The sequence below is a fragment of the Xenopus laevis genome, chromosome 2L, assembly GCF_017654675.1.
Source record: "Xenopus laevis strain J_2021 chromosome 2L, Xenopus_laevis_v10.1, whole genome shotgun sequence".
Classification (NCBI taxonomy): domain Eukaryota; kingdom Metazoa; phylum Chordata; class Amphibia; order Anura; family Pipidae; genus Xenopus; species Xenopus laevis.
This window is the reverse complement of record NC_054373.1, coordinates 89,990,835-90,006,983: the sequence shown is the minus strand read 5'-3', so window position 1 is coordinate 90,006,983 and position 16,149 is coordinate 89,990,835. Positions and strand designations below refer to the sequence as shown.

At 39.4% G+C, this 16,149-nt stretch overlaps 1 protein-coding gene across 2 annotated transcripts; it reads right to left on the bottom strand.

Moving 5' to 3' along the window:
* Positions 1–292: 292 nt before the first annotated feature.
* Positions 293–15,357, bottom strand: txlna.L (taxilin alpha L homeolog). Of its 2 annotated transcripts, XM_018246744.2 has the most exons (12): positions 14,975–15,354; positions 14,376–14,511; positions 13,821–13,862; positions 11,713–12,009; positions 10,971–11,062; positions 10,330–10,500; positions 9,921–10,115; positions 9,274–9,393; positions 5,513–5,587; positions 5,203–5,295; positions 4,741–4,836; positions 293–2,840 (listed from the first exon to the last, which is right to left on the bottom strand). In XM_018246744.2, the coding sequence occupies exons 2-12, from the start codon at positions 14,500–14,502 to the stop codon at positions 2,559–2,561; spliced, it is 1,590 nt and encodes a 529-aa protein (XP_018102233.1). In that variant the 5' UTR covers positions 14,503–14,511; positions 14,975–15,354; the 3' UTR covers positions 293–2,558. The 2 variants fall into 2 exon arrangements, with proteins under 2 accessions (XP_018102233.1, XP_018102234.1); XM_018246745.2 differs by lacking the exon at positions 13,821–13,862 and having other exon boundaries at positions 14,975–15,357.
* Between the last annotated feature and the right edge of the window lie 792 nt (positions 15,358–16,149).

Below are 16,149 nucleotides of genomic sequence, written 5' to 3'. Positions count from 1 at the left end.
GATCTGCGAGTCAGGAAAAACTCAACCTCATAACCAAGGTTATCAATGTAATAAATGACATAATAAAGAAGTTATATGTGTGTAAACGAGCAAATGATTTTTGTGCTGAAATGTCCTTCTTGTAAATAAACTGGAGTTGAGAACATCATGGAGTGTTTGGCAATATCCACCCTTGTCATTTCTGCACATTTTCTTCTACCTAGATCCGAGGTTTAGCACGGCTTAAAGTCATAAAAGTTTTTTGGTACTTTCATACAAAACATTTGCATCTAAAGAAAGACCACCAAACAAATGGGGAAACAAGTCTTAAGGATTTATTGGTTCTAGTACATATAATTAAACAAGTCCTTATTTTCTTATTGAGTATACTGACTTAATCCAGTCTCCCTGTATCACACACACAGAGCAGGACAAACTCTTTGGTATTTAAGGTTAAGGGAATGTCAGTGTCTGAATTTAGAGCTCAGCCATAGGCTACTGTCACAAAAGGCCTTTACTCTGGCTCCCACTGCCTACTTGAGACAAAATCTATGTGTGTGGCAGTAGCCATAAGATTTATTTTTTGCAGCCTCCTTATAAAATAGTCTCCGTTTCATATGGTTTAACACACAAAAAAAAGCAGCATGCATGCAAATGTGTTCTAGTATACACATTGCATAGAGCAAGCTGTTGCAAGTACAAACTTTGGAAGGCACATCCAACAAACAATTATTCTGCATAATGCAACAGTTCCCGAGGAGATCGTTGTCATATACTCTGGTAATTTTAGGTAACAAACTATAAGAGGGCCCATCATTTAATAAATACAGGTGTCTAGGCATATGAGTTTGCAGAGGAAGTAAACAGAAATAGCAAGGACTAGCTGGAAATATTTTACAGGGAAATATGCATTCCAGGAGCTTTACTATGACTTGCCTCAGCAGAGTTTCAATCAAGTTGCAGTATAATAATGTTAATAAAAGAATCCCTTCTGTAGTGCAAAGCCATGCAACACACCAACAATACAGCTTCAGTGTGAATCTTCTACAGAAGATCAGTCTTGCACAAAAAATGGAGCTGATCCACACAACAGTTTAAGTGTTTAACGTGGACATTAACAAATACCCAAAATCAAAAAAAAGTTACTAAAAAAAAAAAAATTAAAAAAATACACTAAAGAAAAAACTGAATTTTAAACAAATACACTTCCCTGCTAGGGGTCCTGCCTAGAGTCCCACCATGAGAGTGGGCTTGCTACAGATTTTGGCAGGTTTCAGAATTCATGGTTGTGTTTCAGGGTAGAGTTTGGCTAAGGCTTAAGTGGATTGATGGCATAGTGAAGACTGCGATATAGGCAAGCATTTTTCCCCCTCTATTGGGGACTCATTCTACTCTAATGACCAACCATTCAGGGGGCCCAGGCAGACAGTAGGATATTAGAATACAATCCACAGGAGGGTGGGCATTCTTAACCAAGCAGCATAGTGCCCCATTATTTCTAATGGCGGCCCTGGATGTATCTATGTATATGTGATGAATTACTTAAAAAAAAAAAAAAAAAAAAAAAAAAGTTATTTATAGCCAAATGAAATTAAAAAGAAATTAGTACTGATTTCCTCTATGCAAAAAACAAAAAAAAAAGAGCAAAGAAGAGATGTATGAATTGGTAGAAGGTGTATAATGGGTAGGGATATCGATAATGGTTCACAGTGGAGAGAGCGGAAAGTCTGATACAGCAAAATGGCAACTGTGATTGATCATAAAATGATGATAACAGCTGCCATTTGGACAGAAGGAAACAAAAATTTTTTTTTTAAAGAGATACAGACTATATTGTACATGTACACCATTGATGTAAAGTACAAAACGGTTAATCAGAAACTATAGTGAAATTTAATGCATAGTAGACTTACAGTGGTGTACAGTATTGTACCAGGCTTACATTTGTAAAACAAATTGGGAATTATTATCAGTTCAGAATGAAGCAGAATGAATATTATCTTCTGAATAAAAAGCAGCATCATTCAGTCTGCTGGGGAGAATGAGGTCATGATGTCAGCGTGCTTACTTTGAATAAATATGTGCTGCACTCTTACATCACATACCCTTTTAACATGCTCCCACTTATTTGCTGGACAAAGTAGTAAGGCAACAGCTGAAAAACGAATGAACATATTAAAGTTGTTGCTGGGTGGAATAATATGTATGTATGCAAAACTAGGTCCCTTGTTTTAAAGGTAAATATACCATACATGACTTAACATGGTAATTTTCCTTTAGCTTTGTAGCAACGCTTCAGATTTGTTTACTTCTGCTCATCCCATCTTAGCAGTATATGTTTCTCTGCACTGTAAAACATGGTAAGATACAAAGGTAACGAATAGACCTTTATGAAGCTGCAAAACAAAAAAAATATATAGATTTCCTTCTTCATCCTGTGTGGGAACAGCACACACACAATACCCCTTACACTGTAAGAGAAGGGTGATGGTCTGAGTGTGCACAGGAGGTATAAAAGTGGAAGCGATATTATAAAAGGAGAAAGGATTTTCATCCAGTTTGATTCTGCTACATCTGAATCATTCAGCTGCAGGGTTAGGAAGAACGGGGAATGAAGGGGCATCTTGCTGCCCAAAGGCTCCACTGTTACTTAGTCCTACATTTTCCCCAAGTGGAAGGCCTGTACAGCTGCTGGGTTCCTCTTGTGTGAAATGCTGGCCTGGAGGGGCCTCTAAAGATTTACACAGGTCCTGAACCTTCTTGTTCAAGTCATTGCGCTCTGTCTGTAAAGCCCGACAAAGCTTCTCAAGTTTCTGGATTTTGGCTTGCAAAGCCTCTTGCTCTTTGTCTCGCAGGGTTTTCTGAAAAGAAAGAAGCCAAATTACACACATACAGTATACATTATAGTAGTGGATAAAATAGATGTTTTTTAAGCCAGCCCTGATCTCAGTCCATTGAAGCCTCTGTGGAGGTGCACAAGCATCACTGGACTATCCCGAAAAACCTGGTGTAAATCTGTCTGAAAGAATGGGCCTATATAACTCACTAACAGAGTGCAAACCAGTACATAATTATCCTGAAATTCTCAAAGCTCTTATTGCGGCTAAAGGTGCTCTACAACATATTAAGCTTTAGGCACTAAATATGTATGCAAACATATAATATAAAAACAATTAGTGACCAATTGAATACCTCATACTGCTCACTGTTCCTTAAAAAGTGCACTGGCCCAGGGTACAAAATTTCAGTACAGGATTAGTAATTCAGGGTCGGAACTTTTACAAGGCATGTATTTTCAAATTCATATTTATCATTATATGCCAAAATGGATGGCAAGTTTTTTTTAATATTCAAATTACATTTTATGGAGCTGTGAACAATTGTTTCAACTTCCTAACTGAATTTTTTTCTGTACCTTATTTTGTTTTTTAATTTAGCTTCTGTGACATCCACTGAAACCATCACACTCCCTTACCTTTGCTGGCGCTGTTTGACGTACACCTCCATGCTCACATTACTACTGTCATTTGGTGGCACATTCATTGACACTAGGGGGTGCATGCCTGGTTCTGCTCTTATTTTTTGATGCATCCTTTTGGTGCCTTTTTTTAGGTTACAAAGGTATTTGCATGTAGTGTATACTTGCCCAAGCAGTATTCTATCTCAGATCCTGCCTAAGCACATATATATTGTTATATTGTTTGTTATTTTGTTTTTGAGATCTGCCTATTTGACTGTGAAGTTTGCCACTTGCCCTGACCTTTGCCTGACCCAGTTGTTGGTACCAGCTTTGCCTTTCCTTTCGCAGTGTTGCAAGTTCTCCGCTGCAGAAAGTTCTAATTCCCCAAAAATACCTTGGTGAAGACCAGTACAAAAAGGAGGTTCTCTCTCTTCACCTAGAGAAGTTTAGGCTCGTCATTAGCCTGTTTTAAGGTTACAGCTACCTTGCTATTTAGCATCTTTCTATACTGAAATGGAATAATCTGGCTTTCATGATCATTAGCGACAATATAAATCATCTTTGCACATCTACTATTGCTAGTCTCTCTTTCAGGCCATATTTGTTTCCATTTAGACTTCAAAACCACTCCCTGGTTACCAGATAACTAGATACATTTTAATTCCAACCCTGAGAGCTGCAGGTCTACAGGTGTTTGATAAAAAAAACAATTTAGGCATTAAAAAGTATTTTTAGACAGCATTGTACGGCTTGCATAGATACTCACAATTTAGTCCCAATTTGGTACCAAGATTTTTTCAACAATTTTACCTCCATCTGCTTATAAACAGGTACATTTTAACCAAGGCTCCTCTGCTTCCACTGTAACAACACTGCTGGCCAAGTTTAAAAAGTACAGAGATCCCCTGTATACACTCTCTAACGGCAGAGCTGGCAAACCAAATAACCCGTTTGGGGGGCAGTTCCCCTAGCAGTGATCGCCATCCAGGAGCATGCACAGTGGTAGGGAGGTATACATGTTCCCATTTGAAAATGCCAGAGAGAAATCCACCAGACAAATCCACCAGTTGCCACAAACGGCTGCTACTGATCAAACTGCACAACATTTAGAAAGCAGATACAGTATTACAAATTTTGGACCCTGCCCAGAAAGGAACTTTACAACACAGTCTAATGTCACCAAAACATATGCAGGAAACCCTCCATGTAATACAAAGCTTTAGATCTTGTCAAAGCTTAAAATATGAAAATATTGTTCTGAATTATTTCTGTGCTTTCCACCCATCAATCCAGTCTCTTACCTCTTCTGCCATGACAAGCAATGCTTTATTGCTGCTTTCCCATCGGGACCTATACATGGTTGTCTCTTTTTCCAGCTTCTTGATCTTCTTTGTCATCTGAATATAAACGATGATGATAATAGAAAATATAATTAAGTCAAAGTTATTTTAAAGACAATTCTCTCAAGGTAATGACACTGGGCGCTTACAGTATCCCAAAATTACCTCTACAGACTTGCTCTGTAACCGCTAGTCCAAGCACTTGTTAAGGCAGTAGTTGCCTGTAAAAGCACCTGTTAGACAATTTCAGTTCAAGGCTGTGGGGGACAGTTCTGGCACTGTGTTTCTGGACTATTTCACAACAACTGCAGCAAGTACCCATAACTGCAAGAAACAACATTAAAATAACGTCCTAATGATCCAGTCGGCTATTTACTACATTCACTGCAACAGGCAGTAAAATGATTCATTCACAATCCTTACCTTTTCCATTTCTTGCTTAAAAGTGGTGAAAACCTCATTGCTTTTGGACAAAGTGTTTTGAAACTCCTCAAACTTCTCTGTATACAGTGCTAACTGGAGGACAAAAGACAATTACATAAGTTTAATGGCCCAGAAAGGCTTCCAAAAATGTCAGTATCAATTTGTCACTTTCTACTTCAGTAAGGATTTTTCCATTTTCCTTGGAGACAAGATTTCCTTTAAAAAGTAAGACCACCAAACTATATTAACATGCCATAATGCCGCTTTTCAGCTGTACAAAAGAAATGCAATAAAAAGTACGGCCTACTACCTGTTGCTTGAGGTGGGTCTCTTGCTGTTTCATTAGTTCACACATGCGCTGTGATTCCACTGCCTCTTTCAAGAGCTATATGTTGGAGATATAAAAAAAATATATATATCACATTGTATACTAATCTCGGACTACACAGAGCAATACAATCCATATTACCTGAAAACATTAAGTAAATATTGCTAATATAACTTTGTCTAAGTTTAACTGACCGTTAACAGAAATAGAAGAAAATGGATAACGGACTATTGACTAAATCCTTCAAAGCATGGAACCAGCATTATAAAAAGCTAAGACTCATACGAGAAATACATGTAGCAATAAAAGGAGAGGGGTATAGGAGGAAAAAAGATGGGCTATGATTATAACAACGTAACGTGTTGTTATAAAAGTAAATGTATGTTAGTTACTGATTGGACCATGGGGTCGGTCGTGTTCAGGCTGACCTCGCACCCCCATTTGCGGGTGGGTCCGGGTAGAGCTCTTCCTCCTGCTCTCCCTGCCCACACCTTACCCTGCCGGGTTCCGGTTTTATAGTCGCGCGCCTGCTTGCCCCGCCCCTTTTTTATCATTATTGGTGGGGTGAAAGGAGGTCAGGTGCGGGTCGGATAAAACCTGACCCACATATCACTAGTGCACATACAAAAGTATCCATTTTGTAATAAAATTTGAAACAAAGAATAATGTTTGAGTCTGTTCATACATTTTGAACACACTGAAACATGACTGTAATAAGACACAAATACATAAAGCAGTAGTTTCATGGTCTGTGAAGATTCTCATTCATCCAGGTCATGGCACATCTGTAGAAATAAGTCAAATCAACTGGACTTTGTGTTTTTTTTTTCTCCTTGAAGACGTTTCACCAGTGCTTCGGAGGATCCGATCAACTGGGATTCTAGTATAGTAGCTGCATTGGAGACTGTCAGGCATGCCCACCATTAGGCCCGGACTGGCAATCTGTGGGTTCTGGCAAATGCCAGAGGGTCTGCTATAAGGTGCCATACAAAGTCAGTATTTAGTGGGCTGGTGTGGGCTGATTGGGCCTCTGTGTACCAAAAACGCCAGGGCCTATTTTAATTCTCAGTCCGGACCTGCCCACCACCATGCTGTTAGGAGTTTGGCTGCCAGGTAGAACATGAGCATATTGGGGGCTGCTAGACCCCCAACATATATTGCAAGTTGGAGAGGGACTAGGGAGACCCTAGGGGTAGTGTTTGCCCAGTAGAGTGTTGTGAGTAGCGAATCTATTTTTTAAAAAGGGAATTTGGGATAGAGATCGGGGATTGGTGAAATACAGAACCTTGGAAGCAGTAACATTTTAAAAATGTTTATTTTCCCCAGGACTGTTAGTGGCATCTGTGACCATGGTTTTATTTAAGATTCCAGATTAGCCAAGATTGGAGTCAAATTTAGCTCTATGAACTTGTTTGGGTCTGTGAATTCAAGTATTTGAATGTGTCTACCCATTTTATGTTAGTCTGTATATGTGATTGGTCGTGGGCGAACTGATCAATTGGAAAGATTATGGATTCAGCCCAGTTGATTTTGAGTCCTGAGGATGTTGTATGGTCATCGATCGTTTCGAGTGCCTAAGTGAGAGGTGTGTACGGGTTTTCCAGAAATAGTAAGGTATCATCTGCATACATTGCAATTTTTTCCATATGTTGACCCACCTTCAATCCAACTAAATCCACATTTTCTTTTACAAGCATAGCTAGAGGCTCCATTGGCAGAGCAAATAGCAAGGGTGAAAGGGGGCAGCCCTGCCATGTTCCCCATGCGACATGGAAGGATACTGCCCATAAGTATTCCCATTACACTGAATCAAACGCTTTTTCATTATCAAGAGCTACAAACACACTGTTACATGAGTTGGTGTGGTTAGTTGTGATGTTTGTATAGAGGCGTCGTAAATTAATGTCAGTGGAGTGGCCCACTATAAAACCCGTCTGGTCAGATGAAATGAGCGTATGTATAACTTGGTTAAGACGTTTAGATAAGATTTTTGCTAAGATCTTAGTGTCCACATTTATCAAAGAGATTGGCCTGTAAGATGAGCATTGTAGTGGGTCCTTCCCAGGTTTAAGAAGGAGAGTAATTAAGGTTTCACCCATAGAACTCGACAAGGCGCCCCCCCCCTCCCAATAATTTCTTGGTCAGTAATGTGTTGATTGAATTCTCTTTTCTGAATTTCTATCTGGGGCAGTGGTATTTGTTGTATGTAATCTAAAATATCCTGGAGGCATACAGCTGTGCATTGTACAAAGTTAAAACATCATTGATTGTATACGGGGAGGTAAACAAATTATCCTGGGCATCTCCAGGATATTAATACAAGCCCGGTCCATTTTTGTTAGAAGTGCCAAAAGCTTGCCATTTCCCCCCCCCCCCCCGTGGTAAACAGGTTAGCACGGTGGTATAGAATTGTTTGTTTACTAAATTAGTTTAGGCTAGTGTATGATTATGCATAATCATTTGGAAGTCTTGTTTAGCTTCTGGTGTAGGGTTTTGGATAAAAGAGATCTCTGCCTGGGTTACCTGGTTTTGAAGTTGTTATTCTACTAAGGGCAACTAAACAGCAAACAAACAAGCACACAAACATAAATAACAAATAGAATACTGTCAAATTCTTGCCTTGGACCAAGTTTGGTGTCCCACATGGACAAGACAAAAAAAAAAAAAAAAAAAAAAAAAAAGATTTAAAGGGAAGAACATAATTCCCCTTTTATCAAAAATCTATGGTAGACACAAAATAAACGGAGCATAAAGAAGTCCCATAAGGAGGATCTGAGAAACTGAATATGATTGTTGCTAATGGACTACATCAGTGATCTCCAACCAGTGGCTCGTGAGCAACATGTTCACCAACCCCTTGGATGTTGCTCCCAGTGGCCTCAAAGCAGGTGCTTATTTTTCAATTCCTGGTTTGGAGGCAAGTTTTGGTTGCATAAAAACAGTGTGTAATGCCAAACAGAGTCTCCTGTAAGCGCAAGTCCACATAGTGACAATGAAATGGCTAATCACAGCACTTATTTTATACCACCCAGAAACATTTTTTCACACTTGCATTGTCCCCCAATTATTTTTACAACTGAATGTTGCTCACAGGTTAAAAAACAAAAAGTTGGTGGCCCACGGACTACAGATTACAAAAAAATTGTAGTCAAAAAGCCACATCTAGGAAAATGTGTAAAAAGTGGCAAAGAAAGGAGCAGAGGACCTTCTAGCACCTTCCATGACTTGTTTTGCTGGAACCTTGTAACTCATTCCCCAAAAGGCACTCACAGCATCACTGTGAAAATAACACACTTCTAGATTGCATTAAGATCAAAATTGGATAGATGTTTCTTAGAATAATCAGATTGAATATCCTACAAGAGACTCAAACCAAACCACATGACCTTACTTAATATAAATATAATTAACAGTGGGATTCTGTAGGCGGGACAAGATAACCATTTTTTGGGCAGAAATAAGAATTGCAGGAGGAGGTCTATATGACAAAATAACACTTTGTCCTTGCATCATTTAAAGGGTACAATTAAACAGTAGAACAGTAACCGGTCTACTGTTTACAAGTAAAAATTGAGTTTCTGACTTACTAAATCAGGGGCAAACAATTCAGCTTTTCTAATATTAACTCTTGTACTCATTTACAGATGAGCAAATGTCAAAACTACAAAAATTGGGCATCATATTAAACAATAAAAATATTAAAACGATAAAATATAAAGATTGACTGGACTTTAATTACTTACAAACTCCTTTTCCCGCTGGTGACGCTCCTCTACTTCTTTCAGCATTTCTTGTGCTTGCTGAAGCTTTGCATCCACCAGCTGCTGTTGCAGATCCTTATGTTTGAAAACTTTGTCAATGTGCTGGAGGGAATAAAAATCAAAATCCAGAAAGTGAGACATGGTCAAAGTAGAGACTGCTAGTAAGGACATACTGAGCAATAATGCAATTCCACTGAATTGCTATAAACATTACACACTGCATTTCCTTCATTACTTTAAATACACTTGGGATTTACACCTATCCTGGTTTTACCCTACAAGTATGTTGCTTTCATAAACTACATACAAGAAATGTAAGTATGCCCAATAGTTCTACATTGAAATGTATTTGGAAAACATGCATCTCCCTCTGCTTTGAATCCTACCACATTTCATGTTACATTGAGTAAGCCAAAAGATAAAACGAATGTGAGAGGGTCAGGAATTATGTCTTGCAGTTCCCTCCCTCCTGACAAGAGGGAATCTCATGTATCTGTGTATTTATGTAACCTCATGGAAGAGAAATGTGTGCGGTGAACACAAATATAACTGAGAGGGGTCAGTATCCCTGGTGGCTAATGCCACATTATTCTCTTGTTCTTCATCAAATAATTAAAATCCACTCTCACCTCTTCTCTTAGCTCATATTGCTCAATAAGCTTCTTAAGTCGATCAGCAAGCTCGACATTCTCTTGACGCAGTTTAGCATTACGTTCATTGTGCTGCTCCATCTGTGACTGGATGTCATTGAGTGTCACTTGAAAATGGGAGGTTACTTCCTTGCGTTTCTCTTCCTCCTCACGAGCCCTCTGTACTCCTTCCTCCTGTGCAGGTGCAAATATGTATGAAACAAGAGGCTGAGCAGAAGTCCTTGGGTTGCATTTCAATGAACAAACAATTGCAAACAGGCATTTGACTGCAATGATATAGGGTGTATCTCTGCATACTATGTAGATGAAGTAAAGGTTTGTGCTACTAACAAAGCCACCTTACAGCATGCTCCTGCTTAAGCTGGGACTTAAAGATTATAGTACTTGCCTTTAGTGTACGGTTGTGTCTCTGTAGCTCTCTGCACAAACTTTCCAATTTACTTCTTGCCAGGATGGCCTTGCTGTGCTCATTACGAAGTTGGTCCTTCTCTTGGATAAGCTGCGTCTGTTTTTTCTGTATTATCCTCATTTGCTTCTGAGATGTTCTGTGCTCCTCCAACTAGGGGTAGGAGGAGGAAAATCATTATTTACAATGTGAAAAACAATTCACAATATAATTTATCTTAAAGGGATTCTGTCATGATTTTTATGATGTAGCTTTCATTTCTAAATTACATGTTTACACATCAGTAGGCGGTTACCTTCCCATTGTTCTGCTGATGGGCTGCTGTGGGGGGGGGGTGATATCACTCCAACGTGTAGTACAGCAGTAAAGAGTGACAAGTTTATCAGAGCACAAGTCACATGACTGGGGGTACCTGGGAAACTGACAATATGTCTAGCCCATGTCCGATTTCAAAATTAAATATAAAAAAAAATCTGTTTTGAAAACAGATATTTTGCACAGAAGTCTGCTGTAGCTGCACTATTAACTGATGCGGTTTGAAAAAAAACAACATGTTTTCCCATGACAGTATCCCTTTAAACATGAATAATTCATCTGTCACCATTGCACGTATAGTCCCTCACCAGTTCTGCATACTTCTTACAAAGGGCAGTCAGTTTTTCCTCTGGGGTGCTGAGCGTGTTCAGAGTCTGCATTAATAATGTGATTTCCTTCCCTAAAACATGAGGGATCTGTCAGACCTAAGCAAAACAGCAATCTGGAAACACTTACATGCACACACCATTTCAGGGTTTAAAAAAACAAAAATTACAAACATAGATAAACATCACACACACGTACATTGCTACTTATAGGTAGATAAAAACCGAATTGTGAAGAAAATAAATATAAACAACTAACTTTGTACAAGCTGGTTAGTAAAATTGTGTTCATTCTGTGTATGTAAATTTAATTAGATGTGTAAAATATAAACATCAATCACTTTAGGACACATTTGCAAATGGTACTGTGCAGTGTATGCATGGCACACTGTTGTCAATATAAATTATACTTAATCTATAGGTCAGGATAAATAAGGTCCCCACACTGTTTAATGTGGTTCCCTGGTTTCTAAAATAACCTGGGTCCACTGAGAAATGATTTAGATCCACTGAGAAATGATTTAGAAATGCCAAATGTATCGAAATTCTTAGCCCATGGAACTGTGCTGATCTCCACAATGTCTGATGCAGAAGCTTTGCGGTGATCCTGAAACTGTCCCATTATGTAATATCGTAATAGTATATAATATTGAACAATACATCAAGACAGTGAAAGATACAAGTGATTCTTATGGCATACTTGAGCTTAAAGGTTGTAACTTACCAAGACCCTTTGCTTTTTTCTTATCTTGAACTTTTTTCTGATCTTTTTCAGTCTCATTGATGGTTCTACTGTCCTCCAAAACCCTAAGTTCTTCCTTCTCTCCATTAACCTCTTGGACTACTAGTTCAGTATCGATATTCTTTGGTGTCTCTTGGGCTCCCTTGCCTGCCTCTTCTGAGTCTCCTGCTCCCTCCTGCTTGTCATCGACACAATATGTACTAAGGATATCTTCCAGCTGCCTACTGAGCTCATCGGACACATCACATACAGTTGTAGAATTACCAGCTGCTCCTTCCACTGCAAGACAAGGTAACAGATCAACTGGCTGATTCTAAACCAGTAACAGTAAAACTAATTTGCAAAGCAGAATTTCCATTTGGTTTAAAGGGGAATTCACAATACAGGTGAAATTTTACACTGAAGGGGTAACCTATAACAATGAAGCATTATCTATGTCTGAAAGGACAACATCAATGAAACAAATGAAAATTGAATTTACTTACTGCCAGTTGCCAGATCAGAGTTAATTTTACATCTATACTGTAAATTTCCCTAGGAGTTTTCCCAAGATATAAAAGCTACTAATGTGGCCATACGTGCAGGATTGCTCAGTGAATCCACTGCCTGCTAGGCCAGATATGACAGACTGGCTTATTCAGACCTGGCTGATAGACCACTGGGGCAAAAACGGACATGACCTAATTTGACATGATTCAGGTCACTGCCTGACCTGGAAATAGATGGGCCTGCACTGGAGATATATGGGTCTGCACTTCCACAAATTCCCCATGGGTTTATCTATTAGATTAGTGCAAAGTGATCAATCAAATGCATTTTTTACACCAGATTTGTCTATGTTTCTGCCAACATTTCAAGTGTGAAATTCTCACAAATGACTTCCATTGTGGGCAACTGAAATCATTGCAAGCATGGCACAAATGTACGACTTTTACCTAAAAATACAGCTATTCAATTCCGAGGCAACATTTAGGCAGGTTAGTTATATCGGCAAAGATTCCATTGGTCCAAAATGGGAAACTAATGGAAGCAATTTCACAATATGTTGCCCATACATTTCTTCAATAAATGTCACAGTGACAAATCACAACCATATCCTGGTAGCATTGGCCTACGTGGAGGCTTTTAATAATTAACTATTAGTAGGCTTATTGAGGGAGAACCATAAGACTTAAACCATACAGTGGAAGAAATACACTCATAAATTACCTTTGCTGAGCATGAAAACATAATAGAAAAATGTCTGGATAATGGAATGACCTGAATAATTATCATCAAGCTTTGGAAACTTTGTTACTTTATTGTTGCTGGATGCCAGATTTTAGAAATACTCCTTCCTACTTTGGCTCTTACCACATAGCACTTAAGCTCTGTGTTCTTATATGAGCTCTGTGTATATTTATTGTATTTATTGACTGACTTGTCTTCTTTATGTGTGTAATTTATATTGTACTTTTATGCATTGTACAGGGATGTGGCTACTTAACATCGCTTTACAAATAAGGTTATACATACATACTTCTCTGCTAAAGGAAAAAACTTTGAGAATGCTTAAATAACCCTTTATACAGAATGTTCTCTGCAAATGATAAACTAAGCAGGTTTTATTTCCAGAAAAATGTTTTTTTAATTAAACAGGTGTGTGTCTTTTTCAACTTTAACTCTATATTACTATGTATTAACTAAGGCATAATTTTTGTGCATGCTGCATCATGCTTTTCTTATATAATTCTTGCACACCAAAGATAAGGTATGGTAATGTAGTGGTTTAACAAAAAGGAATTAGCTATTTTCTGTGACAGATTATGCAATTTTTGGGCTCATGCGATCTACACAAACTGATGAGAGGATAGGTTTACATGGGACAGATAATAACGTTTTCTCCTCCTTCATACAAAACACAGAAAAGCATACTGGCTCCCATCTACTTCTTCGGCTAACATAAGGTAATGGTAGACCGGGCAATTCTGAGCATTTTGTAGCTCCATGGGAGGGTTACAAAATACTTATACAGTTGCCCCATTCAAATTAAAGAGAACCACCAATAAGAGCTATAGGCCAGTGATGAGCCGATGCTTGCCAGCAATTACCTTTCACTTCAAATGAAAATTGAATGCCTGGCGATGCCTCTCCTGAAAAGTTAAACCTTAGGGTTAAACCATACCACTATGAAAATGAAAAAATAATTGGATTTATTTTTTTTGATCTAGTAAAAGTAACACGGCCACTAAATATTATTCCTCCTTCTTATCATATTGCACACATGGATGGTAGCTATAACATACCAATAGTGAAGTGAAGCCATCAGTTAGATTTTTCATGTTGATGGGGGATGGTCAGGAAGAGAGAAAATGAATTCATACTTACTGAAATTTTCTCTTTCTGGCCATCCCCCTGGTCAACATGCCCACCCTATTCTGTGGCTTTATATTAGACTGTTGGTAATTAGAAGGAGGTGGGATTTATAGGTTGAAAATGTAACCATTTCTTCTGTCCAGGCTGGGAACCAGCAGGAGATTAACCCATCAGTTAGATTTTTCATGAAAATTTCAGTAAGTATGAATTAATTTTCTTTTTCTGGCCATCCTCCCCGTCAACATGAAAATTCCCTTTTACTGGGCCACAGGTGTAAAGACAATACTAACCTTCAGCAGCTGGGTGACAAACTGCAGGAGTAGCCAAGTTCTCATTTGCAGCTGGAGGAAGTGAGGGGCTGGATGAGATAGGGGAAGGCCCTTTGGCTGTGATATTCTCCAGTTCTTGGTCCTTCATTGCTCACTTCTAGCACACAAAAAAACAGACTCAGAGTATGGCATGTGTGCATGAAACTTCACACTTTCATCAAATAAGGCTGGTGGGTTTGTGGGTATAAAACACAGAATGTATGTTCTAAATTATTGAAGCCAGCTGTTTGTACTTTAAACCAAGTACGTTTAATCAGCAAAATTCAGCATCCCCCAAGAATCACTCCACACATGACGTTATGTTGACATACAACTGTGCTTGTTCGAAATTAACCTAGTAAATAGAGCGAAACGAGGTATAGCCAAGCTGCAAGCCTCCATCTGCAATGTGACTCCTGTCTGTCCCACTCCCATCCCATGACAACCCTTACTAATGTGGCTTTTAGGCAAACTCCTGGTCTGCAGAATGGGCACCCCACACCTAAAGATTTGTAATCCTTCTCCCTGCATTTTACTTTTCGTTAAATGTGTCCTAGTTACACAGGGTAACTGCAGGCTACCTGTTGTCAGCAAACTTGGATGTTGTCCTTGTCCCTCTACACACGGAAGCTGCAGCGGTGGAACAAACAATGTAGTTCAGGTCTGTTCCTTGTGTTGGCTGCTAAAGCGCTGAATTGTATAGTCTCTTGTTCACACAAACTTGTGTCTACCATTGAGGTTGCGCTGACTTCTTTTCCCGGAGGACACGATTAAAAACCGGATTTACCTCACTCTCGCATCCGCTACGGTAACACTCACTCTCTGCCGGAAGCCACAGGCTCAAATCCGGACACTTCTTAGCCAATAAGACGCAGCTCCAACAAGCCTAAAGGCCAATGCGCTTTCAGAGGTGGGCCTAACGGAAACCTATGCGTTCGGAAGCCGGGCTTATCAGGGCTCGTGTAGAGTGTAAGGAAACAGAAACTGTATAAGGCGGTAGCAAAGGCGCGAAAGTAAAAACAAGTGCTTAGGAACCTTGATTGTGGCGCAGTCATACGCATGTGTATCACCTTCTTGCGTACTAGTTTGTGATATATATACTTACATTGATTGAGCTGTGACCTTGGGTGTATGTTTGGGCATAGCGCTATACTTCTCTATGCACTTGCTCTGTTTAATTAATCATAATACACGGCTTATTGAAATTGCCTTTTTTAAGAAGGTATTTAAACAATTTGTGCCATGGGAAATGTTACTGCCACAAGGAAACATTGTATACTAGGTTGTAACAGTGTAACACAGGTTTTAAAGCTTTTGTGGTTTAATTGCCCCTCTAAGTTTGTAAGACCACCCATTTTTTTTAAAATGCCACATTTTATAAGAACAGTGACCTCCTGTATTTCTTTACCTGGTGACCATAGCAACATGCATTAGATTGGGGGGGGGCAGCTGATGGATGTGACCACAACACAGGTAGAACACATGATGCAGGGGTAGTCTTAAGGTGGCCATACACGGGCCGATAAAAGCTGCCGACAGACCGTGTCGGCAGCTTATTGGCCCGTGTATGGGGCCCCGCGACGGGCTTCACCGATCGAGATCTGGCCGAAAGTCGGCCAGATCTCGATCGGATGGGACAGAAAATCCCGTCGGATCGCGGCCGCATCTATTCGTTGATGCGGTCCCGCGATCCGACCGCCCGTATGGGCATCGTTAGGATCCGATCGTTGGGCCCTAGGGCCCACGATCGGATCAG

Excerpts from the sequence above, each read along its gene's own strand:
- txlna.L (XM_018246744.2), bottom strand. The coding sequence starts at position 14,502 with ATGAAGGACCAAGAACTGGAGAATATCACAGCCAAAGGGCCTTCCCCT. Across the intron at positions 9,394-9,920 it reads AATATGAGCTAAGAGAAGAG|CACATTGACAAAGTTTTCAA; the intron begins GTGAGAGTGGAT and ends TATTCCCTCCAG. Across the intron at positions 2,841-4,740 it reads TGCTTGTCATGGCAGAAGAG|AAAACCCTGCGAGACAAAGA; the intron begins GTAAGAGACTGG and ends CTTTCTTTTCAG.